This window comes from Dromiciops gliroides, chromosome 3 (genome assembly GCF_019393635.1).
Source record: "Dromiciops gliroides isolate mDroGli1 chromosome 3, mDroGli1.pri, whole genome shotgun sequence".
Taxonomy (NCBI): Eukaryota; Metazoa; Chordata; class Mammalia; order Microbiotheria; family Microbiotheriidae; genus Dromiciops; species Dromiciops gliroides.
This window is the reverse complement of record NC_057863.1, coordinates 157,568,208-157,592,054: the sequence shown is the minus strand read 5'-3', so window position 1 is coordinate 157,592,054 and position 23,847 is coordinate 157,568,208. Positions and strand designations below refer to the sequence as shown.

At 39.1% G+C, this 23,847-nt stretch overlaps 2 protein-coding genes across 31 annotated transcripts in view; both read left to right on the top strand.

Annotated features, from left to right (window-relative positions):
- Nucleotides 1–16,244, top strand: part of DOCK9 (dedicator of cytokinesis 9) — a 366,360-nt gene extending 350,116 nt beyond the window's left edge. For 29 of the 30 annotated variants that reach the window (XM_043997744.1, XM_043997733.1, XM_043997738.1 and 26 more), the window contains 4 exons: nt 5,721–5,911; nt 8,973–9,073; nt 10,516–10,654; nt 15,000–16,244. In XM_043997744.1, the coding sequence (XP_043853679.1) occupies nt 5,721–5,911; nt 8,973–9,073; nt 10,516–10,654; nt 15,000–15,122 (554 nt within the window). In that variant the 3' untranslated portion in view covers nt 15,123–16,244. Of the gene's footprint in view, nt 1–5,720; nt 5,912–8,972; nt 9,074–10,515; nt 10,655–11,379; nt 11,388–14,999 lie in introns of all 30 variants that reach the window. The other variant, XM_043997730.1, reaches the window with a different exon arrangement.
- On the top strand, nt 3,925–4,296 carry LOC122750873 (proteasome assembly chaperone 4-like). The gene has a single exon (XM_043997745.1). The coding sequence runs from the start codon at nt 3,925–3,927 to the stop codon at nt 4,294–4,296; it is 372 nt and encodes a 123-aa protein (XP_043853680.1).
- Nucleotides 16,245–23,847: the final 7,603 nt, after the last annotated feature.

The window sequence follows — 23,847 nt, the reverse complement described above, 5'->3', positions numbered from 1 at the left end:
TCGTTCTGTCTTCATAGATAGTACTTTAATTTCAATTTTATAAAAACCTCTCAATTTTCCATCCTGAATCCTAACCTAGGCATTACTCTTTTCTAGTAGAACTTCTGTTTATCATTCCTGGGCCACCAATGCACTTGTTGAGTAGAGTATCAAAGTAAAAGAGACTTATTCACCTCTCACCTGTTTTTTTTTTAATATACTAATCCTACTCTGGGCAAAATGAACCAAAATATTAAACAAGAAAGTGCATGAATTTCTTAGTTGCAGTTGACTAAATTAATTCCATTTGCCTTACGAAGTTCTCTTCCTCTGGGGGGAAAAAGACTTTATGGAATTCACAGGTTTATGAAGTAGCCTACCTCTATTGACAAAGGTCTTCAAGTAATAGTGGGAGAGAAAGAACTCTGAAAGACCAGAGAGATGGAAGATCTTGAAGCTGACAGCAAGATGTACTTAGTGCCTTTCATCCTCAATGGAAAGATGCTTCAAGTGATGACAGTCATTCATCAGTTTTGCAAATGCTTTGAATTTCTGTTGAACAATTACAGCCACAGCGATTGATATCTAAAGTTTGTAGAAGGTTTGTCTCCAAGGACTCAGCACGTAGGGATTTTTATTTTTGGTTTTTAATCCAGCCAATCTTCAGCAGCTAATGATGAGGAAAACCATTGAATTGATGAATGAATGAATCAAAAAGTACTTAAGGACCTGCTATATGCCAGGCGCCGTGTCAGGTGCTGGTGATTCAAATAATACATAGAAATAATACAAATAAAGTAAAGTGGTCTTCATCCTTGAGCTTACATTGTCATGGGAGAGAGTGACCCACATGGGGAGGTGGTAGTCAGGGAAGAGATTCTTTTTTTTTTGTCTGGAGAATCATGTGGATAGTGAGTAAAATCAGCCTGTAATTGATTACTGTGTCCTTTCTAAGAGCTATGATCATATTGATTTGATGATTCTATCTCTGTAGGAAGGGGCGAGATATATGTGGCAGCAAGAAAGCCAGGAGCAGCTAAGTAGTTCAGTGAACAGAACAGGCCTAGAATCAGGAAGACCTGAGTTCAAATCCAGCCTCTGATACTTCCTAGCTAGGTGACCCTGGGCACATCATGTCATAGCCGTTTACTTCAGTTTCCTCAACTGTAAAATGAAAATAATAGCAACTGCATCCTAGAGTTGTTGTGAGGATCCAACAAGACAATATTTGTAAAGCACTTAGCACGGTGCCTTGCACTTGGAAATGCATGGCTTGTTTTTATTATGTGAAGCACAGCCTAGGGATAGCTAAAAATAGTCGATATAGGTGAGTTTACTCTCTCTCGCTCTCCAGGAAAGATACCTTAGGCCCAAGGCAAGTTGAGTGCATTAATTCACCCACAATATGGTGTGTCTTGAGTTCTGGTCCAGAGGTGGGGAAAGAAGGGGACCGCAGGAAGGCAGATGGCAACATGCCTCAGGTCTGCATCTGGCCAGAGAGGGAGGTAGGGAAGTTACATCCTAGCTCTAAATACATTGAGATAAAATGGGGTAAAAAGGAGAGCTGTTGACATCACAACAGGGTCTCAGAAAAGAGGGTTGAGTCAGAAATGTAACCAAACCTGTCTAACCTCACTCCCTCTCTGTTCAGTGTATAGCAGGCCTCTGAGCGAGTCAGGAGATCTGGGTTCAGATTCTGCTTCAGATACCATACTAATGTTATGATCAGGAACAAGTAACTAAATATCTCTGAGCCTCAGTTTTCTCATTTGTAAAATGGGAATGATAGGGGGCAGCTAGATGGCACAGTGGATAAAGCACTAATCCTGGATTCAGGAGAACCTGAGTTCAAATCTGACCTCAGACACTTGACACTTACTAGCTGTGTGACCCTGGGCAAGTCACTTAACCCTCATTGCCCCACCAAAAAAAATGGGAATGATAATACTTACACTACCTACCTCACAGGGTTCTCATGAGGAAGGCATTTTGTAAACCTTAAAGTGCTGTAGAAATGCAGGTTTTATCATTTTTTTTTAAAGCACTTAATTGAGCACCTTTTGTGTTCAGGAGCACTCTGCTAGACACTGGGGAAGATATCTAGTTTAGGTGAGACACAGTCCTTGCCCTCAAAAGGACTACAGTCCTATGGGGGTATAAGGCACAATTATCCTTAGAGCTTAGTTGTTTATTGTGAAGATCAAATGAGATAAAGTACACGAGGTGTTTTGCAAATCTTACACTACCTAAACATCAGCTGTAGCTATCGTTATTAATTTGTAATGATTGGAATGACACCACCTGCTGGAGATTTATTGTAGAAGAGCTCTGCCAATGAGGTGAAGGTCTTTGAGGGCAAGACCATGCATCTTTTCTTTGGCGTCAGGAAGTGACATTTGCTTGTGGGAGGAAGAAGGGGGAGCCTCCCACTCTGACTCAGGCTCTTTCCCTGTGGACTCTGGTGGAGAGCGGAGCTAGAAATGCACTCTCCCTTTAATAGATAGATGAATGTAGGCCTTTCTCTCTCTCTTTACCAAATTCTTATTCTCCTTAATAAATGTTTAAAAGCTTAACTCTTGCTAAAGGTTATAATTTATTGGCGACCACTCATTAGATATTTTAGATAAACTAGATAGAATTTTAGCCCTTAACAAATTTAACTAGGATAATTCACCACAACTCTGAGGGGAGACCATTTAGATTTTAAGAATTTCTCCAGCACAGTCTTTAGTGGGGATTTAGGAAGAAGGATGCCAGGCTGACTATACAATAACTCATCTTTTGAAACTTAGTATTTGCACCTGATTTTAAATAACCAGATGGGAATAGCCTATTTCAAGAAATGTCCCATTCCTCCAAGAATAATAATGACACCACCACCACCCCCATTAAAATGATGAGCAATTTCTTTTCCTTTAAAAAATTATTTCCATAATTAGAGTATCTAATTCTATATGTAAATAGACTCTTCTTTGCTCTCAGGTTACTATGGCAACCACAGAAATGCATGCCTTGCCAGGAAGTCTTTGTTAGACAGAATTACTACATTGGGAAAGGTCTTGGGGGAGGGGAGGTCTCCATGGAAATTATCAACTAACAGCATTTTTCAGCTACAGCTGCAACTACTATAGCTGCTTGAGCATTTTTATTTCTCATTCTACAAGGAAACAGTTCACTGATGGGTCAAAGTCAGAATTTTTGATTCTTCCCTTAAAATGCATCATTCATGGATTTTGGCATGGGGAACATTATCTGAAGGGCTGTGGTTCATTCTACTGTAACAGAAATACCCCATAGCCTTCCAAGAGTCAGATCAGAAGCAATGGCTGTCCATATCTTTGTTCCTTCAATACAGAGAGACAAAGTATTTGAGAAAAAAATATACATGATGGGTTTTAGAAGAAGTGCAAGTCTTGAAAGAGAAACCAGGTGACAGTTCCCAATATACTATTGGAAGAGGAAGGAGAAATACTTCAGTGTGCCAGGCTTAACCTTAGTGTTCACCCAATTCCTTTTAATATTAACTAAATACCCCTGCTATGCTTGCTAGTCTTGGATCTCCCCCTTCATGCACACTGTATGTTCCAAGCCTATTTTATGTCAACCATACCAAACAGTCCATCTCCAACTTCCATGCCCCATCCCTAATTATTTTTTGTACCATTCCCTCATCTCATCTAGCACATATTTAACATATATTTCATAAATTGGATTGTTATGCACACCTTGTTACAAACAATTGAATACAGGGGGCAGCTAGGTGGCGCAGTGGATAGAGCACTGGCCCTGGATTCAGGAGGACCTGAGTTCAAATCTAGCCTCAGACACTTGACGCTTACTAGCTGTGTGACCCTGGGCAAGTCACTTAACCCTCATTGCCCTGCAAAAAAAAAAAAAAATCAAAATAAAACAATTGAATACGGAGGCTGGGAAGCCCAGGATGGCATGGAGGGGCCGCCGGCGCCCGGCAGTGGAGACATCTCCCTGCACAACTTCAGCGTGAGGCTGTGGGAGCAGCTCATCCGCTTCCACGTGATGCGGCTGATGGATTCGCTCTTCCTGTGGGTGGGCACAACGCCCAACCTGCACAACCTTGCCATGGCCATGTGCAACCGTTACGATTCCATTCCAGTGTTCACTTCCCTTCTTGGAGATACCTCTGACACGACCTCCAACTGCCTTGCTCAGAGACTAGCCAGCAAGACCAAAAAACAGGTGTTTATCAGCTACAATCTTCAAAACACAGACAGCAACTTCACACTGCTCATAGAAAACAGGATCAAGGAAGAAATGGAGGCTTTCCCAGAAAAGTTTTAGCTCTAAAAAGAGTGGCAGTATGTGGTGATTTGTAATTTATGTACATTAAACTGAATAAATGGAGTGCATTTCACAGCAAAAAAAACCAAACATACAAACAAACAAACAAAAAAAACAATTGAATACAGAAGGCCATGTGGTCCTTGTTTATAACCTTCCAGAGAGAATCTCACTTACACACCAATAATTCTGGTAATGATAATAACCATTTATGTAGTGCTTTAAGGTTTACAAAGTTCTGTACATGTGATTTCATTTGAGCCTCACAACAACCCTGTGCAGTGGGTTCTATTATTATTACTACTTTACATATGAAGAAACTGAGACTGAAAAAAGGTTTAAGTGGCTTGCCAGGATTCACACAGCTAATAAATTAGCTGAGATTAATTTCACAGCTAGCAAGGGTCTGAGGCAGGATTTGAATTCAGCTCTTCCTTATTCCAAATCTGGTACATTCTTACCTACCATGTCACCTAGTTTCCTTCACATACCAATAAAATCATTTTGTATATTTGTCTTCTTCATTGGTGATCGTCAAAGACATTGATTCATTGTTCTTTCTTAGAGAAGCTTAATATAAAATAATCACAACATTGGGGGTGGCCAGAAGAACCCCAAATCTCCTCAGCCCAAGGACATTTGGTTTGCTTATCAAGTAGAGACACTTGGGAAGATGGAAGATTACAGACAGAATCATCTGACAAAACAGAATTTTTTGGTGGAGGAAAAGATGAGCCTACAGAAAGTGTGGAATAAGACATAACAAAACAGATCCTGCTAAGAGATGATACTGAAAAGGGAATAAAATGGAACAGATCTGTCAGTGTTTTTACTGGCATCTCTTCTCATTGATGATAAAGGAACGACCACATTTGGAATTGAATTTGGGAAAAGGAACTGATTTCTGTCCTAGAATGCAATTTTAAAGGCACTCACAGATTTCCAAGATATTTAAAAGAAGTGAAGATTCCAAAGGAATCAAAAAAAAAAATGTGAAAAGTCTTAATAACAGTAACCAAAGATTGGTGACCAAAAAGAGTCAGAAACATATGTTTTCTTCTCCATGTCTAAAATTTTCTTCAGAATAGTCTGTGCATGAACTGAAGGTAGTTTTTGATGAAAACATGAAAAGGGAACAGGCCAAGTGTAAGGCCACTTAATTCACATAAACCCTAGAGTTAAGTGAGTCAGATGGTATTATTCCCATTTTATAGATGAAGAAGCTGAAACAAAGAGAGACTGTGACTTTGCCTAGTTACAAGCGATTTAGTGGTAGAGTTGGTGAGGGTGAGGGAAAGCTATTGAAACTTGAAACTGTACTATGACTTTTAAGGACAACCCTGTATTTATGAAACTAGTGGATATGTTTTTGTAAGGGCAGGAAAATTCAGTAACTCCATATGATCTTGTTTCCCTTCCACCAGCAATCCACTGTTTCCCTTATGTGAAGAAGCGCATTCCTGTGATGTACCAGCATCATACGGATCTGAATCCCATTGAGGTGGCCATTGATGAGATGAGTAAGAAGGTGGCTGAGCTCAGGCAGCTGTGTGCTTCAGCTGAAGTGGATATGATCAAGCTTCAGCTAAAACTACAGGGCAGTGTCAGCGTTCAGGTGAGAGTGCAGCTCACCTTATGTTAAATGTCCACAATGAAAGGGAAGAAAAGGTGCTTTCTCTTAATCTTTGCAAGTAAAAAAAAAATTCCACATATATTCATTCAAGTACAGACACATATACAGATGTGTGTGCACGCGTGTGCATGTGCACACACACACACATACACACACAGAGGCAAGAGCACAGCACAGAACCTTGGGGTCAGCTAGGAAAGGTAGATTGACTGCCAGATATATAAAATAAATGAAGGAAAAGCATTTTTTAAGCCCTTACACTCTATTAGGCAATGAAGATACAAACAGACAAAGAAAGACAGTCCCTTTTCTCAAAGAACTCACTGGCAGGTCAGATTGAAAGTCCTGGTGGTCCCACAGAAGAATTGGCTCACTCAGATGGGCTGCTGCACTCTGCATGGTTTTTATTTATTTTATAAGGAAGGGATCCTGCGTTCCATTTAACTAAAAGAATCAAGGCTCTAATCTAAATACAGGGTGGGCCAAAAGTCATGAATATTTAATAACTTTATTTTCTGTTTTTCATTTATAATACCATAGCATCATAGTCAGTTATATACAGGAAATGAATTTACATTATATGTGAAAAATCAAATCTCATAAATGGTGAAAAAGTAAAGAAAAAATGATTTTCAAAAAGTTATTAAAATACCAGACCCCTTCGTGACTTTTGGCCCACCTGTATAACATAGCAAATTTGATATTATTAGGGAGGAAAGCAAGAAAGTCACTTACAGAGGCATGGTAAGTCATTTTAAAGGCTCTGGTGATTTCACAGTCCCCTGCCATAGAATCCTTCCTTGTAGCCAAGAAAAATGGTTAAGTAAAAACCAATTAATATAGCAACCGCATCTGGCAAACCTACAAAGCATTCAACACTCATAGCATCACACTTAACTCTATCAAGTGGGAGAGTTCTCTCTCACATGTATCTGTGATTTCATTCACTTGGAAGTCCCCTTCAGTGACGTAGCTTACAACACATCTGTGCCTACCATCTTCTGATACTTGTCCATAATCTGTCTGCCATACATAAATTCTACACAAAGGTCTCCCCCACTGTGTTGTTATTGTGGAGGGTCTGACAATACTCCATATCACCTAGCCTTGTTTCCCAGGTGCCACCCTAAATTCCTCATTCTCTCTCTCCCACGTCCAACTTATCCTACTTTCATCGCATCTCTTGTATACTCACCCTTTTCTCCACTGACACTGTAATTGCTTTGGTGTAAGCCCTCAGCACTTCATGCCTAGACTGTTGCTATAACCTGCTAGTTGGTCCTCCCTGCCTCAAGTCTCCCGGTCCTCCCAGTACATTCACAACTCAGGTTTCAAGTTGATTGTCAGTGACCACATCACTCTCTAATCAGTAAACTGCACTGGCTCCCACTTACCTCCAGTATCATATACTCACCCTCACGTACAATCCAGTGACACTGGCTTCCTTGCTGTCCCTCAAACAAGACACTGCATCTTCCAACCCCAGGAATTTTCTCTGGCTGTTCCCTATGCCTGGGTTGTTCTCCCTCCTTATTTATTCCTCCCAGTTTCCCTGGCTTCCTCCACATTCCAGGTAAAATCCAACCTTTTACCAGATGTTTTTCTGAATCCCTCTTTTTTTTTTTTTAATTTTTTAAAAATTTATTTATTTATTTTTCTGTTACATGTAAAGATAGTTCTCAACTTTTGTTTATACAAGCTTTCCAATTTCAGATTTTTCTCCCTCCCTCCCCTCCCCTAGACAGCAGGTAATCTGATATAGGTTTTATATATATATATATATATATATATATATATATATATATATATATATATATATATATATATATATACACACATAATAACATTAATCCTATTTCTGCGTTAGTCATGTTCGAATCCCTCTTGATGTCATTGTCTTCCCTCTATTGATCACCACCAGCTTAACTTGTGTATTTGTTTGTAGTCAGTCAGCTAGCATTAATAAGTACCTACTATGTGCCAGGCAAAGAAAGAAAAGGCAAAAAATAGAGTTGTTTATATGTTGTTTGCCACCTCCCCTATTAGAACTTTCCAGAATAACCATTCCAATTTCTCTTGTGAATATGAAAAATTTATGCCAAACAAGTTAGCAATTAACTGGTAAATAATCTCACATACACACACACACACACACACACACACACACACACACACACACACACACACACGACTCTGTGATCATGGCATCTGGCCAGTGTTTTTTATCTGGTGAAAAACAAAGCCAGTGATAACAGCAACTGTACTGATTATTGTAATCGTAACCTGGAAGCAGATAGGGAATATAAGGTAGGTTCTTGGAGAAGTATGGGCATCTATAGCAGGAACTGGTGTACAGACAGGGAAGGAGCTATCTAAGGGCAAAAGATAGAAGTGAACTATAAAGTGCTTCTACATTTACTTGAAAGCTTCCCAAAATGCTTAGCTCTACTTGAAGCATGAAGGAAGGATTAAGTGATGAAAATGGGGAAATCGGGTTTCTGCTAAGTCCATCAAAATAACAACAAAGCTGGGACCACAGAAAATAGATCATGCCCAGTGATCTCTTAAGCTAATGCCAGCCTTTCCCTGAAGGGCTTCTTGAGACTGCCATTCTCGGGGGGGTAGCTAGGTGGCGCAGTGGCTAAAGTACTGGCCCTGGATTCAGGAGGACCTGAATTCAAATCTAGCCTCAGACACTTGACACTTATTAGCTGTGTGACCCTGGGCAAGTCACTTAACCCCCATTGCCCCACCAAAAAAAAAAAAAGCATGGAAGAGACTGCCATTCTCCAGCACAGTTCATAGTAGCCTCTTGTCCCATCGCTCCAAGTTACAGTGACAGTATATCTTAAAAGGATTATAGCTCACAGGTATATAATACTTTATAAATTGACAACACTGGGTGAAATTCTGTAGAAATGTGTCTTCATTTAGAAGGTTGATATTAAATCTAAGGAGTTTGTGAGCACTTTGTATGACATGAAAAAAGGACAAATTCTCATGATAATTTGTTTAATTTAGAATGCATTGTTCTTTTACATAGGTTAACGCTGGTCCTCTCGCATATGCCCGAGCTTTCTTAGACGACTCAAATACCAAAAGATATGCTGATAATAAAATAAAGCTCTTGAAGGAAGTTTTCAGGTAAAATAACAACATTTTCAGGTTTAAAGAAAGATCGTATTGATATTTTTTTTCTCACCACAGTTATTTCCCAATAACACTGACCCCCAAAGATATTTTTCCTCTTTTAGAACAAAACAAAACAAACAAAAAGACAGTTAAGCAAAATGAACCAACACAGCCCCTGTATGCACCAGTACATGCCTATAGTTCACCACCTTTCTACCAAAAGTAGCAGCAAAATGGTGCAATGGATAGGGCCTTGGGCCTGTAGTCAGGAAGGGAAATGGAAGGGAATAAGCATTTACAGAGTGCCTACTATGTACACTACTATTAGCACTATGATAAGTGCTTTACAGATATTATCTCATTTGCTTCTTATGACAGTCTTGCAGGGTAAATGGTATTGTTATCCCTGTTTTGCATTTGAGGAAACTGAGACTAAAGGATATTAAGTAACTTATCCAGGGTCACACATTTAGTAAGTGTCTGAGTCTAGATTTAAACACAGCTAGAAGGCTCAGTGGACAGAGTGCTGGGCCTGAACTCAGGAAGACCTGAGTTCAAATCCTACTTCAGACATTTATTAGCTGTGTGACCCTTGAATCACTTCATCTCTGTGTGTCTCTGGAGAAGGAAATGACAGCCACTCCACTATTTTTGCCAAGAAAACCCCAAATGGGGTCATGAAGAGTCAGACACAACTGAACCAATTGAACAACAACTTCCTGATTCAGAAAGGCCTTAATTTAAATATTAACTCAGACAATTCATTGCTCTCTCACTCTGGGCCAACTTCCTCAGCCTCAGTTTATTTAAAATAGGGATAATAATAGCACCTCCCTCAAAGGGTTGTTGTGAAGATAAATTAAGATAATACTTTTCAAGCACCTTGCAGACCTTAAAATGAGAGATAAGATCTAGCTGTTATATGTCCGGTAGAATCAAGATTAATTATTCATTGAATTTATCTGAATTCTAATGTTTTTCTTTCCCAATAATGAATGGTACTTAGAACTTGCTTCTTTTTTTTTTTTTTTGGTGAGGCAATTGGAATTAAGTAACTTGCCCAGGGTCACACAGCTAGTTAAGTGTCTGAGGCTGGATTTGAACTCAGGTCCTCCTGAATCCAGGGCCAGTGCTCTATCCACTGCGCCACCTAGCTGCTCCTATCCTTGTTTCTATTTAAAATATCACTAAATTGCTAGAAAGTCATACTGGAGGGGGCAGCTAGGTGGCGCAGTGGATAGAGCACTGGCCCTGGATCCAGGAGGACCTGAGTTCAAATCTGGACTCAGACACATGACACTTACTAGCTGTGTGACCCTGGGCAAGTCACTTAACCCTCATTGCCCTGGGGGGGGGGAAAGGAAATCATACTGGGGTCAGATATTGTTGGTGAGAAAAATGTATGCATCTGCTCTTCTTGTCCCCTTCTAAAGCTGTCTCCTTCCCAATTTCAGGCAGTTTGTTGAAGCTTGTGGTCAAGCTCTGGCAGTAAACGAACGTCTTATTAAAGAAGACCAGATAGAATATCAGGAAGAAATGAAGGCCAATTACAGGGAAATGGCAAAAGAGCTCTCTGAAATCATGCATGAACAGGTAAGTGCTGAATCCTAACCGCAAGAAGAGCCAGAGAATTGATCCTTCTGGGTCCACTCCAGGCTTGCCTAGACTTTCCATATTTTGTCCATTGCTTTTCCTTCTAAAGGATGGAAGGATTTCACATTTTGCTCTCGCGTTCCCCAAAGCCCATATTCTTTTTGGAGGCCTTCCTTGCTAAGTGAGATCACTTGTCAGATTTTCCATTGGTTGTAATATAAAGTAGACCTGGACAAGCAATGCCCAAGTTTTCAATCTCTAAGATGTAACTTCATCATAAGCCCCATGAGAATTCTTTTAAGTCACTTTGCCATTCTAAAATTTGACCTATAATACTTACACATACCTTCCTTATAAGCATCTTTATTCATCCATTCTTCAGAATTTAGAATTTGGATTAAATAAAATGTAATAGGCACTCTTCACTCACTTTTTCATGTTCTGTGAATGTGTAGATTTATAAGTTTGCATTAGTTTAAAACTGATCTGGATGACCCTCATAACTATTTCTTGTGTTCCTTGTAATTAATTAATGACAGTATCATTTAGCATGTGATGCTTTTCACATATTTCCTGCATTAACATGTGTTAACTAGCCAGTATCTTTTGTGTACAAACCTGTCATCTGTCACAGACAGGATGGCTTAATTTACAAACTTTTATGAATTGAAATTCTTGAACTTTAATTCTCTCACTTCTTTTCTCCCCCATGCAAACGTGATCAGCTGGGATGGTAATGTTTGGTTTATACTTTTTGGTTGCTAAACTTTGATTGACTAAATTGTATTGAAATACTGAGTACCATATTGATAAACTCATCTAGGAAGGAAATAGACCTTTCTCAGGGCATTTTAGATTATTGTTTCCCAGGGTGTTTCACATATGGCTTTCCAGAATAACAAGGGAGCTCACTTTAAAGCCATCCTGAGTTCACACTGGAGTCCTAGAGCTACAATAGAAATGAAAACTGGCCTAGAGGGAAACTTGGATATGAGGAAGACACACCAAAGGGAAGAAAGAGGAGGAAAAAGAAGATGAAGAGGAGGAGGAGGAAGAAGAAGGAAGGAGAAGGAAGAGGAGGAGAAGGAGAAGAAAGAAGAAAAAATAATAAACGCAGAACCTAATGTAGTAAGAAAGACTTCAGGAGAATTTGGCAACTTTGTTTTAACTTCATCTTCTGAATTTCCCCCTCCCCCAAAATGGAAAAAGATTGAGCCACTTCAAGCCATCAGACCAGAAGGAAAATGTTATTATGATGGACTTGTATTTAGTTCTCCGTGTTCACTTTTTGTTCTGGGAGCCAGGATGAAGCTGTGCCCAATCCCAGGGCATGAGTTCACTGAGTTCATTCACTCAACATTGAGACACAGTGTGATATGGTTAGAAGGAATACTTAATTTGGAGTCAAAGACCTGGTTTTAGATCCAGTTCTGTCTGTGTAGCCTTGGGGAAATGACTTAACCTCTTTGGACTAGATCACCTCTAAGCACCTTTCCAGCTCTGAACCTATGATCTGATCTGATTCTATAACCTTATGATCCTCCATACTACCGGCTCTGTCTCTGTCTGTCTCTCTCCCTTATCATATCCTGTATAGACTATTGCAGATGTAGGCTATTCCTCCATCTTCAACCCAGTTCTCACACAGCTGTGCTGCCAAATTAATATTATTTCTATGACATGGGTCTCACTATGTCACTCCCCTGGTGAAGTTAACCCACCCACACACACCCACACCCACACACCCACCCACACCCACACACCCACACACACACACACACACACCCCACCCAGTGAATGTTAATTCCTTGAGGGCAGGGTCTGTTTTATCTTTAATCTTTATAACCCTATGAATAAAGGGAGGGTAGAGCAGGGGAGGGGGAAGTCAGTAGCAAAACACTTAGGAGGAGGATTAGGGCAAAATATGGTAAACAATGGAATAAATATCATTAGAAGGGAATGGGATGGAGGGAAATAGTTATGTTGATTGACTACAATGTCATGGATAGAGCACCAGCCCTGGAGTCAGGAGGACCTGAGTTCAAATCCAGATTCAGACACTTGACACTTACTAGCTGTGTGACCCTGGGCAAGTCACTTAACCCCCATTGCCCCACCCCCACCCCCAAATGTATGGTACCTACTCTGCTGGGCTATTGTGAAGAAAATTCTCTGTCAAGTTCAAGGTACTATATAGAAATTGTGATGAACAGGATACTATCCGAAAAACCTGGAAAGACCCACATGAACTGAAGCAGAGAGAAATGTGCTGTATACAAAATAATAGCATTAGTGTAAGATGATCTGATGGGAAGCACATGGTTATTTTCAGCAAGACAATGATCCAATATAACTCTGAAGAATCTAGGAAAATTATAGCACATCTACAGAGAAAGAACTGATGGTATCTGAAAACAGACTGAAACACGTTTTTTTTTGACAATTCCTTAATCTGAAGTTTTGTTTTTATCTGTTTCCACTCACAACCTAGATAAGGTAGAAATGTTTGCCATGACTACTCATGTATAATTTATGTTGAATTGTTTGAGTTCTTGGGGTGGGGGTGGAAGGGGAGGGAGGAAGAGAAGGTGGAATACAGAGTTTAAAAAAAAATTGATGTCAAAATATGCTTTTACATGTAATTTGGAAAATAAAAGTCTAAAATAGAAAAAAAAAAAACTCTTTATAACCCTAGCACTTATCCTTATGGCTGGCCCTTATTAAGTACTTAGTATTCAATAAATGCTTGTTAATTGATGGATTGACTAATTCATACACTCTATTTTTCAGCCAAACTGGCAAACTAAGTTTTCCCTAAACATAACAGTCTATTTCCCCTCACCTTTCCTTTGCATAGTAATCCCTCCTGCCTACAATGTACACTTTTGCTCTTTTAGTATCTTCAGTTTACTTCAGGGCTCAGCTGTGATGCCACCTGCAATGCAATACTTCTCTTGATCTTCCCTGTACACAAATGTTTGTTCGAATTACCTCCCTCAAGTTATCTCATACTCGTTGTCCCTATGTATGTATACCCTGAAGTTAACTATGAACTTCTTCAAGATGGGGACTACTTATCACATTTATATCCCAAATACAGAATACAGAGTAGAAACTAAATAAATGTTTGAATTGAATCGTAAGATTGCAAAGGACCATGTTAAAAGATGCTGTCTACCACTAGAGAGAGAACTGATGAACTCTAAATGCAGAGTGATGCATACTTTTTTTCACTTTCATTATTTTTATTTTTTTTAATTTTGTTTGTGTTGTCTTTTGCACCATATAAATATGTTTTGCATGACTTCACATGAATAATTGATATCAGATTGTTTACCTTCTCAAAGAGGAAGGAGGGGCGGGAGACAAAATGAATTTGGAACTTAAATTTTTTTAAAATGTATGTTAAAAATTTTTGTACATGTAATTGGGAAATATTTAATGAAATAAAGTTGTCTAAATTGAATTGAATTATAAGAAAGTGTAAGACGATTGTAGGCACTATATAATAAAAAGATATATAATATATATTCCCTACCCTCACATGGCTGTCAGTCTAGTAGGGCCCAAATTTCTTCATCAGTAAAATGAGGGCTTGGGGCTCAATTATCCCTTCTTTTTCTAAAAGTGGAGTTCTCAACTTTTCTTGTTACCTGGGCCCCTTGGGTGGTCTGAAACCAATGGACCCCTTCTCAAAAGAATATATTTAAGTGTGCAAAATAAAATACATGGGAAAAATGTGTTTAAATACAGTTATCAAAATGTATTTTAAAAAATAAAACAAGTTTGTGAACTCTAGGTTACATGCCCCTGTTTTAGAGAAAAACTTCTAATAACTTATAGAGGAAAAGAAAAAGGGTATTTAAGCCTTTAGCTTTTAAAAAATGTTGATGTGAGCTAGGAGGCACAGTAGATAAAGCACTGGCCCTGGATTCAGGAGGACCTGAGTTCAAATCCGGCCTCAGACACTTGACACTTACTAGCTGTGTGACCCTGGGCAAGTCACTTAACTCTCATTGGCCCACCCCCCCAAAAAAAAAAAAGTTGATCTGATGATGGTCCTTTTTTTGTATCCCCCCCCAGAGCTTAGTACATTGCCCAGCACATAGCAGGTGCTTAATAAATGCTTATTGACTAACTTACTATACAAAATGAAAAATTTGGCTTTGTAAATTATCAGAGCCAGGTGCTGGACCACACCATTTTCCCCAATAACTGAAGGATCTCATGAGAAAATTAGTCCATGTTGCCTGAACTAGGCTATTTTGAGAAATATTTGTTCTTGACTGACAAAATTCAGTTTTCTAATATTGCCTTTTTTTTTTATCTTCTCTTTATTCTGGAGATCTGTCCCATGGAAGAGAAAGCAAACGTCTTACCTAATTCACTTCACATTTTCAATGCCATCAGCGGAACGCCAACAAGCACAACTGTTCACGGGATGCCTAGTTCTTCTTCACTTGCATGATTGTTGCTCATCAGACATTTAGAGGATGTGTGGTTTTGTTTCATCATTTACGGACTTGGGAGGACTTCAGATCGAGAACACAGACAAGACAATGGGTGTGAGAAAAGTTGGAAGTAAATTGTCTCGTTTCATAGTAAACTTTCTATAGAAGTAATAAAGGGATGCGCATTTTTTTTTAATTCCACTGGCACCACATACAGTTGTTGTTACGTCATTATGTCTCAGCAGAGGCGTGTGGTGGAAACTACAGCTAGAGCTAAGATGTTCCTTATTCCTTACGTAGTAGTATTAAAATAAATGGCACATTTAAAGAAATGTTGGTGAATGTATATAGCAGTGAGAATAACACTGTTTAGGGTTGGATTAGTCCTTTCTGGGCTAGGCTTGCGGATGTTGAAAATATTTAGGTATTCTCTATTTTTCTCCCATGGCACATTCAGATTGAGTACAAGGACAAGAACTATTTTTGTGCCTAGATAGACACTAGTTTTTGATGATGTAAGGGAACTGACAATTATAGTTTTTTGTACCAGTGAACAAGAAAGAAAAAATCCTATTTTATATTTACTGGTATTCACAAAGGATGTGATCTTAAAACTGGTCACACCATTTAGAACCAAATTATTACTGTATTAATAAATACAGTTAGGCTACAATTTAAAAAACAGTATAAAAATTGACATGTACATAGTGTTTGTTAATACAGAATCAACATCCTGTACATACATGTTATACTTTTTTTTAATACTCATACCAGCTTTTTCGTTAAGTTTAATTGTAACTGATTTGTGCTATTCTTCATATAAGCTCCATATTTGACATGACAGTTTTATTCTTGTACATAAATAAGTGCAATATGAAGGTGTATACAGTCTTTGCTCTGTTAGGTTTATACACTGTTTTAAAAAAAATTCATCTTTTTGCCAAAATGATGGTTAGGAATTGGTAATCATGAATCCTGTGGTCAATGGTGGCATAATTTAAAGCTTTTACCATGTTGTTGTTCTTTTAAGACATTAATTTAGTAATTTTATATTTGGGAGAACAAAGGTTTTTAATTTTATTTAACTGGAATCACTGCCCTGCTGTAATTAAACATTCTGTACCACATCTGTATTAAAAACAAACAAAAAAAATATTGCTGATTTCTCTTTATTGTGTCTTGAGCATGATTGTTCATGATTGACTTACGAAGGGGTAGGTTTTCCAAAGAGGTCCCTTAGAATAGAGGAAAAGATTGCAGCAATTTGAATAACCCATTATCCTTTTTACCTGAATTCAGAGGATTACAGATTCGAAGGCTTCATCCTACAAGCTGACAAAATGGCATGCTTTCTTCTTCATGTTCCTTTCCTTTTTTCTTTTTTTTGTGGGGCAGTGAGGGTTAAGTGACTTGCCCAGGTTCACACCGCTAGTAAGTGTCAAGTGTCTGAGGCTGGATTTGAACTCAGGTTCTCCTGAATCCAGGGCCCGTGCCTTATCCACTGCGCCACCTAGCTGCCCCCTTATATTCCTTTTCTTTTTAATGGCATACCATATTTAAATAGACCATTTGTTCATTTATTCGTCTCATTTATCCCATATCACTACACATTCCTTGACCCAAACTCAGAGCCAGGAAGACCTAGGTTCCTATTCTCCCTTAACATCCTCACCAGTTATGAGACTGTCGATTAGTCTCTTAGCCTCAAGGAGTTTCATTTTTCTCAACTGTAAAACAGAAAAATAATAGCAGTTTTGTGAGAATAAAATGAGATAATATGTGTAAAGCATATTGCAAACCTTAAAGCATTAATAATTGTTATCATCGTCATAGATATTGGTGCCAATTCAGCTTGTGCCCAAATGGCCTTTGGAAGGTGGTCAACTGTTTCTTGGAATTTTCATCCTTACAGTACAATAATGGAAGGAAAAAAAACTTCCTTGCTTGGATATGTTCATTAGTTCAAATTCTTTAAATTTTGGAGATTTTGTTTTGTTTTGTTTTGGTTTTTGCAGGGCAATGGGGGTTAAGTGACTTGCCCAGGGTCACACAGCCAGTAAGTGTCAAGTGTCTGAGGCTGGATTTGAACTCAGGTCCTCCTGAATCCACAGCCGGTGCTCTATCCACTGTGCCACCTAGCTGCCCCTAAGTCTCTTCTTTAAAAAAGAAATGAGGGGTGGCTAGGTGGTGCAGTGGATAAAGCACCGGCCCTGGATTCAGGAGTTCCTGAGTTCAAGTCCGGCCTCAGACACTTGACACTTACTGGCTGTGTGACCCTGGGCAAGTCACTTAACCCCATTGCCCCGTAAAAAAAAGAAAAAAAAGAAATGAGACATTTCTTGATAGATATGTATTGGAGATCTGCAGGCAGAACTTGAGGTTCGCAAAATATTTATACAAAATCTCTAAAATTGGGGGCAGCTAGGTGGCACAGTGGATGGAGCACTGGCCCTGGATTTGGGAGGACCTGAGTTTGGATCCGGCCTCAGACACTGGACACTTACTAGCTGTGTGACCCTGGGCAAGTCACTTAAACCCCAATTACCTCACCAAAAAAAAAATTGTTTTTTTAAATTAAAAAAAAAGAAGAAGAAGAAGAGACTTAGTAACAATTAACAGCAATTACTCAGTAAAACTTGATCTAGGACCTAAAGGGAATTGTTAGCCATTGCCAGTCGTCTTGACATGTCTTTCCACTGGATTTCTAATGACTGTGGAGGAGAGAGTGAGGCCAATGATTTTGCATAGCCCTGCCTCACTTAAATCCAATTCACTTGGGTTTTTTTGTTTTGTTTTGTTTTGTGTGTGTGTGTGTGTGTGTGTGTGTGTGTGTGTGTGTGTGTGTGTGTTTTGTTTTGTTTTCCGGGGCAACGGGGTTAAATGACTTGCCCAGGGTCACACAGCTAGTAAGTGTCAAGTGTCTGAGGCCAAATTTGAACTCAGGTCCTCCTGAATCCAGGGCCAGCATTTTATCCACTGTGCCACCTAGCTGCCCCTCCAATTCACTTGCAAGTCAAGACATCACCTCCTGATGTCATTGGTCCTCTTTGAGAATGAAAGATGAACAACAAGAGAATTGCCCAAAGGTCCTTTTTGATGGAGTAGATGAAATCTCTGGCCCACTGTAATAAATAGTAGATATGAAGTCAGCAATTATACAATGATGAGTGGAAAAGTTGACTCCTTTGAAACTGAGGAAAATAATAGCCTAGTTAAATTCTAAGTTTTGAATTACAATAACAGGTTATCATTTCTTTCTTTCTTTTTTGAGGCAGTTGGGGTTAAGTGACTTGCCCAGGGTCACACAGCTAGTAAGTGTCAAGTGTCTGAGGCTGGATTTGAACTCAGGTACTCCTAACTCCAGGCCTGGTGCTCTATCCACTGCGCCACCTCGCTGCCCCTATAACAGGCTATAATAAAAACTGAAAATCTGACAAGGGCTACTTTCTTCTTTCAGTCACTTTTCAGTCATATCTGACTCTTCATGACTCCATTTGGAGTTTTTTTGGCAAAGGTACTAGAGTGGTTTGCCATTTCCTTCTCCAGCTCATTTTACAGATGAGGAACTGAGGCATTCAGGATTAAGTGACTTGCCCAGGGTCACACAGCTAGTAAGTATCTGAGGACAGATTTCCTCACTCCAAGTCAGGCTCTTTATCCATTGAGCCACTAGCTGACCTGTGCTACTTCTTATTTGCTAATTAAGTTCATAATGCTTTTTGTACAGACAGATAATTTATATTCTTGCTCAAAGGATGGTTAGAAGTTGGTAGGGCTAATTTCACCCTCTGCCCAAAAGCAACAAAAAACATGTCATGGTACACTTAATCATCTCATGTTGCGGCACTCACAATAAATATAAACAAACAGAATACTGTGAATTTCAGCTTACATGCACTAATATTTGTTGCAGAGGATGAATAAGTTGAAATATGCTATGAAGAACTTGATCAAATGTTCCTAATGAAAACAAATATTTCCTGGATACTCCAGGATTTCATTGTGAAAGGGGAGGACAATAAAAAGGGGGGGGGGATGAGGATTAACTTCAAAAATTTGATTTTGGTATCAAGGAGTGAAAAAACTGGATATAGACTACTCAGGGACTTCCAACCCACACATGATGACTACATGTTTCAAGAAGAAACTCAGTTGGGGGCAGCTAGGTGGTGCAGTGGATAAAGCACTGGCCCTGAATTCAGGAGGACCTGAGTTCAAATTTGGTCTCAGACACTTGACACTAGCTGTGTGACCTTGGGCAAGCATTTAACCTTCATTGCCCCAGAGAGAGAGAGAGAGAGAGAGAGACTGACTCAGCCTTGAATGTGTTGAGTACTGAATGGCAGTTGTTTTTTGTTTTGTTTTTTTTAATAGACACTATATATTTTAAGAGAAGGAAAATGACTGGCTGCAGACAGAGGAATTATTTCAGAATCATCTTTCTCAGTGCAGACCAGTCATCAAATGGTAAAAACAAAAGTCAGCATATGTAGTGAATTAGAAGAAAGAATAAATATATGAATATTGCTGTGTATTATACCAGTTCCAGCTTCACCTGTTTTATAAGCTGTCAACACTGAAAAAAAATGTAAGGAAATTATTGATCACTATTACCCAGAGAAGTTGAACTAATACAGACAGTTGCAATAGTGGGAAGGTGGTCTAAAAAAAAAAGTTGGAGGACTACAGTAGCCAAAGGCAATTCACAATCCAATTCCAATCCAATTCGATCCAACAAACAATTAACAAATGCTTAATAATACACTATTTTAGGCTGTGAGGATGCAAAGACACCAAAAATGCTAACAACAGAGGAAATAAGGGAAGGGTTCCCAAAGGAGGTAGCGCCTGAGTTGACCCTTGAAGGAAGCAAAGGGAATTGAATGGCAAAGATATGGGGAGAATGCCTGCCAGTATAAATTCATGGACATAGGAGATGGAATGAGTTTGGGGAATAGCTAATAATCTAGTTTGACTAGAATATAGAATTCTTGAAGGAAGAACAATTAAATAAGGTGGGAAAGTAGGTGGGAGCCAAATTGTAGAGTAACTTAAATCCCAGTCTAAGGAATTTGTTGTCTATTATGCCGGCAGGGGTCTCCATTCCTCAATGGGTTCAATGCCTGGATCATAGTTTTTGCACCACAACTCCTGTTCACCTATTAGGGGACCTTAGGTGATGATGGATGGATAGATGATAGATAGATGGATGGATGGATGAATAGATAGATAAATGATGGATGGATAGATGATAGATGAATAGATAGATGGATAAATGATGGATGGATGGATAGATGATAGATGGATGGATGAATAGATAAATGATGGATGGATAGATGATAGATGGATAGATAAGATAGATATAGATAGATGGATGGATGGATAGATAAATGATGGATAGATAGATGAAAGATAGATAGAGATAGATATAGATAGATGGATAAATGATGGATGGATAGATGAAAGATGAAAGAGATAGATGGGTGGATGAATAGATAAATGATGGATGGATAGATGATAGATAGATGAATAGATAGATGGATAAATGATGGATGGATGGATAGATGATAGATGGATAGAGAGATATAGATAGATGGATGGATGGATAGATGGATGGATGGATAGATAGATGGATAAATGATGGATGGATGGATAGATGATAGAGAGATAGATAGATAAATGATGTATGGATAGATGAAAGATAGAGATAGATAGATATAGATAGATGGATAAATGATGGATGGATAGATGAAAGATGAAAGAGATAGATAGATGGATGGATGAATAGATAAATGATGGATGGATAGATGATAGATAGATGAATAGATAGATGGATAAATGATGGATGGATAGATGATAGATGGATGGATGAATAGATAAATGATGGATGGAGAGATGATAGATAGATGGATAAATGATGGATGGATGGATAGATGATAGATAGATGGATGAATACATAGATAAATGATGGATGGATAGATGATGGATAGATAGATATAGATAGATGGATGGATGGATAGATAGATGGATAAATGATGGATGGGGGCAGCTACGTGGCGCAGTGGATAAAGCACCGGCCCTGGATTCAGGAGTACCTGAGTTCAAATCCAGCCTCAGACACTTAACACTTACTAGCTGTGTGACCCTGGGCAAGTCACTTAACCCCCATTGCCCCGCAAAAAAAAAAAAATGATGGATGGATAGATGAAAGATAGATGAAAGAGATAGATAGATAGATAGATAGATAGATAGATAGATAGATAGATAGATAGATAGATAGATAGATAGATGATAGATAGATAGATGATGGATGATAGAGATAGACCGACCAGCAGGCAGGCACTGACCACTCCTCAGTCTTCTTTGATGGCTATCCATCCAGGTCATTCCCACTTATTACGGACCTCTGTGCTGGAACTTTTTCTCTTTTCCACCTATACTGTCTTGGTGATCTCATCAGTGATCCTCTCAAGGTTCAGGTCTGACTATCTCTCCCTCCCTCTCTCCATTCTCATTCTCATTCTCTCTCTTCCTCTCTTTCTTCCTCCCCCCCTCCTCTCTCCTTTCTCCCTCTCTCTTCATCTTTTTCTTTCTTCCTCTCTCCTCTCTTTTGCTCTCTTCCTCTCTCTCTCTCTCTCTCTCTCTCTCTCTCTCTCTCTCTCTCACACACACACACACACACACACACAAAATGTAATGGTCAGAAGGAGCATATTCATTTTGTGGAGATGTATGAAGTCGCCCATATCACTGTATCCCAGGCAAAGGTAACATAAAAACATTTTATTTGTGTTTAAAAGTCTGAATTAAATTCCCATTTATCATGTTCTGTCATGTGCCAGGGATCTTTTAAGAAAATGATTTCTCAAGATACCTCTTTCTAAAGTGTTTGGATGCTGTTGCTAGGGCCTTTGTGAAGGAAGCTGGGAATTAATACATACAATAGTATGTAAATTAATTCAGCAGCCCAAGCTAATGAAAGCTGATGGAAAAGGAGAAATGATAAAGGATAAGTTGGTAGCCATTTAAATAACTGGAGTGATTTGAAAGTGACCATTTAATAATGATTAGTTAAAACAGTCTTGGCAGTAATTTTTTAGCCTCTGCTTCTATGAAAGGAAGCTGACAAGTGCTCTTAGAGGTTGGAAAACAACAGAGAATGCTAGAAAAGTAAACAAATACCCTCACCTGATGAGCTCAGGAAAAAAATATAATAAAAAGCGTATTTAAAAGAGCACTGAATTTGGAGTCAGATGATGAGTTCTAATCAAAGCTCTGATACTTTCCATCTTAAGGCAGCTAGGTGGCTTCATGGAGAGAGTGCTGGGCCAGGAGTCTTGGAAAGCCTGAGTTTAATTTAAATTCTGCCCCATGACACTTATGCTGTGTGACCCTGGGCACGCAGTTTGTCTATTTGTCTCAGTTTCCTCTCCTATAAAATGATGTGAAAAATAGCACATACCTCATAGGGTTGTTGTGAGGATCAAAAGAAATATTATTCATAAAGTAAATAAATATTCATAAAGTGAATAATAGTAGGCCTTATTTAAATATTCATTCCCTTCTTCTTGTGTGACCTTGAGCTTCAGTTTCATCTGTAAAAGTTAGATTATTGGGGGCAGCTAGGTGGCGCAGTGGATAGAGCACCGGCCCTGGAGTCAGGAGGACCTGAGTTCAAATCCGGCCTCAGACACTTGACACTTACTAGCTGTGTGACCCTGGGCAAGTCACTTAACCCTCACTGCCCACCCCCCCCAAAAGTTAGATTATCTCTAAATAGAGGCCCCCGAAGCTATGTACAAAGTCAGAAATATTTTAACTTTCTACCTAAGATAGAATATATTAAAATAAAGGCTTTTGGTTAAAGTTAGTATAAAAGATTAGGTTTACAATCATTTAATCACAGTTAAGGCTTAATTAGGGGCAGCTGCCTTGTTATAGTTTGGCACTTTCTTTCTTCTACTCTCCATCTCTGCCTGTTAAAATCCCGCCCCCCCCCAAGGCTCAGTTCAAGTGATACTGCCTCCACGAACCCATTTCCACTCTCACCCAAAATCAAAATGATTTCTCTCTCCTCAAATTTGCCATAGTGCATTGTTTGAAGCTCTCTATTGAGTTTATTGTGTTCAAAGTTGTGTCATAGTTATTCGTCTATATTATTACATCTTCTCAATCAGACTTTCAATTTCTAGAGCATCTGTGACATATATGGCCTTCACATCCCCAGTGCTTGCATCTTATAGAAGGTGCTTTAAAATGTTAGTTGAATTGATCAGAGAAATACAAATTAAAACAATTCTGAGGTTGGGCAGCTAGGTGGCGCAGTGGATAGAGCACTGGCCCTGGAGTCAGGAAGACCTGAGTTCAAATCCAGCCTCAGACACTTGACATTTACTAGCTGTGTGACCCTGGGCAAGTCACTTAACCCCAATTGCCTCACCAAAAAAATTAAAAAAAAATTCTGAGGTACCACCTCACACCTATCAGAGTGGCAAATACAACAAAAAAAAGAAAATGTTGGATGTTGGAGGGGATGTGGGAAAGCTGGGACACTAATCCAACTGTTGATGGAGGTGTGAAAAGATCCGACCATTCTGGCAAGCAATTTGGAACTATCCCCAAAGGGCTATAGAAACTGTACATACCCTTTGATCCAGCAATACCACTGCTAGGTTTATATCCCAAAGATATCCCCAAAAAGAGAAAAAGACCTATCTGTACAAAAATATTTATAGCAGCTCT

Excerpts from the sequence above, each read along its gene's own strand:
- LOC122750873 (XM_043997745.1), top strand. The coding sequence starts at position 3,925 with ATGGAGGGGCCGCCGGCGCCCGGCAGTGGAGACATCTCCCTGCACAAC.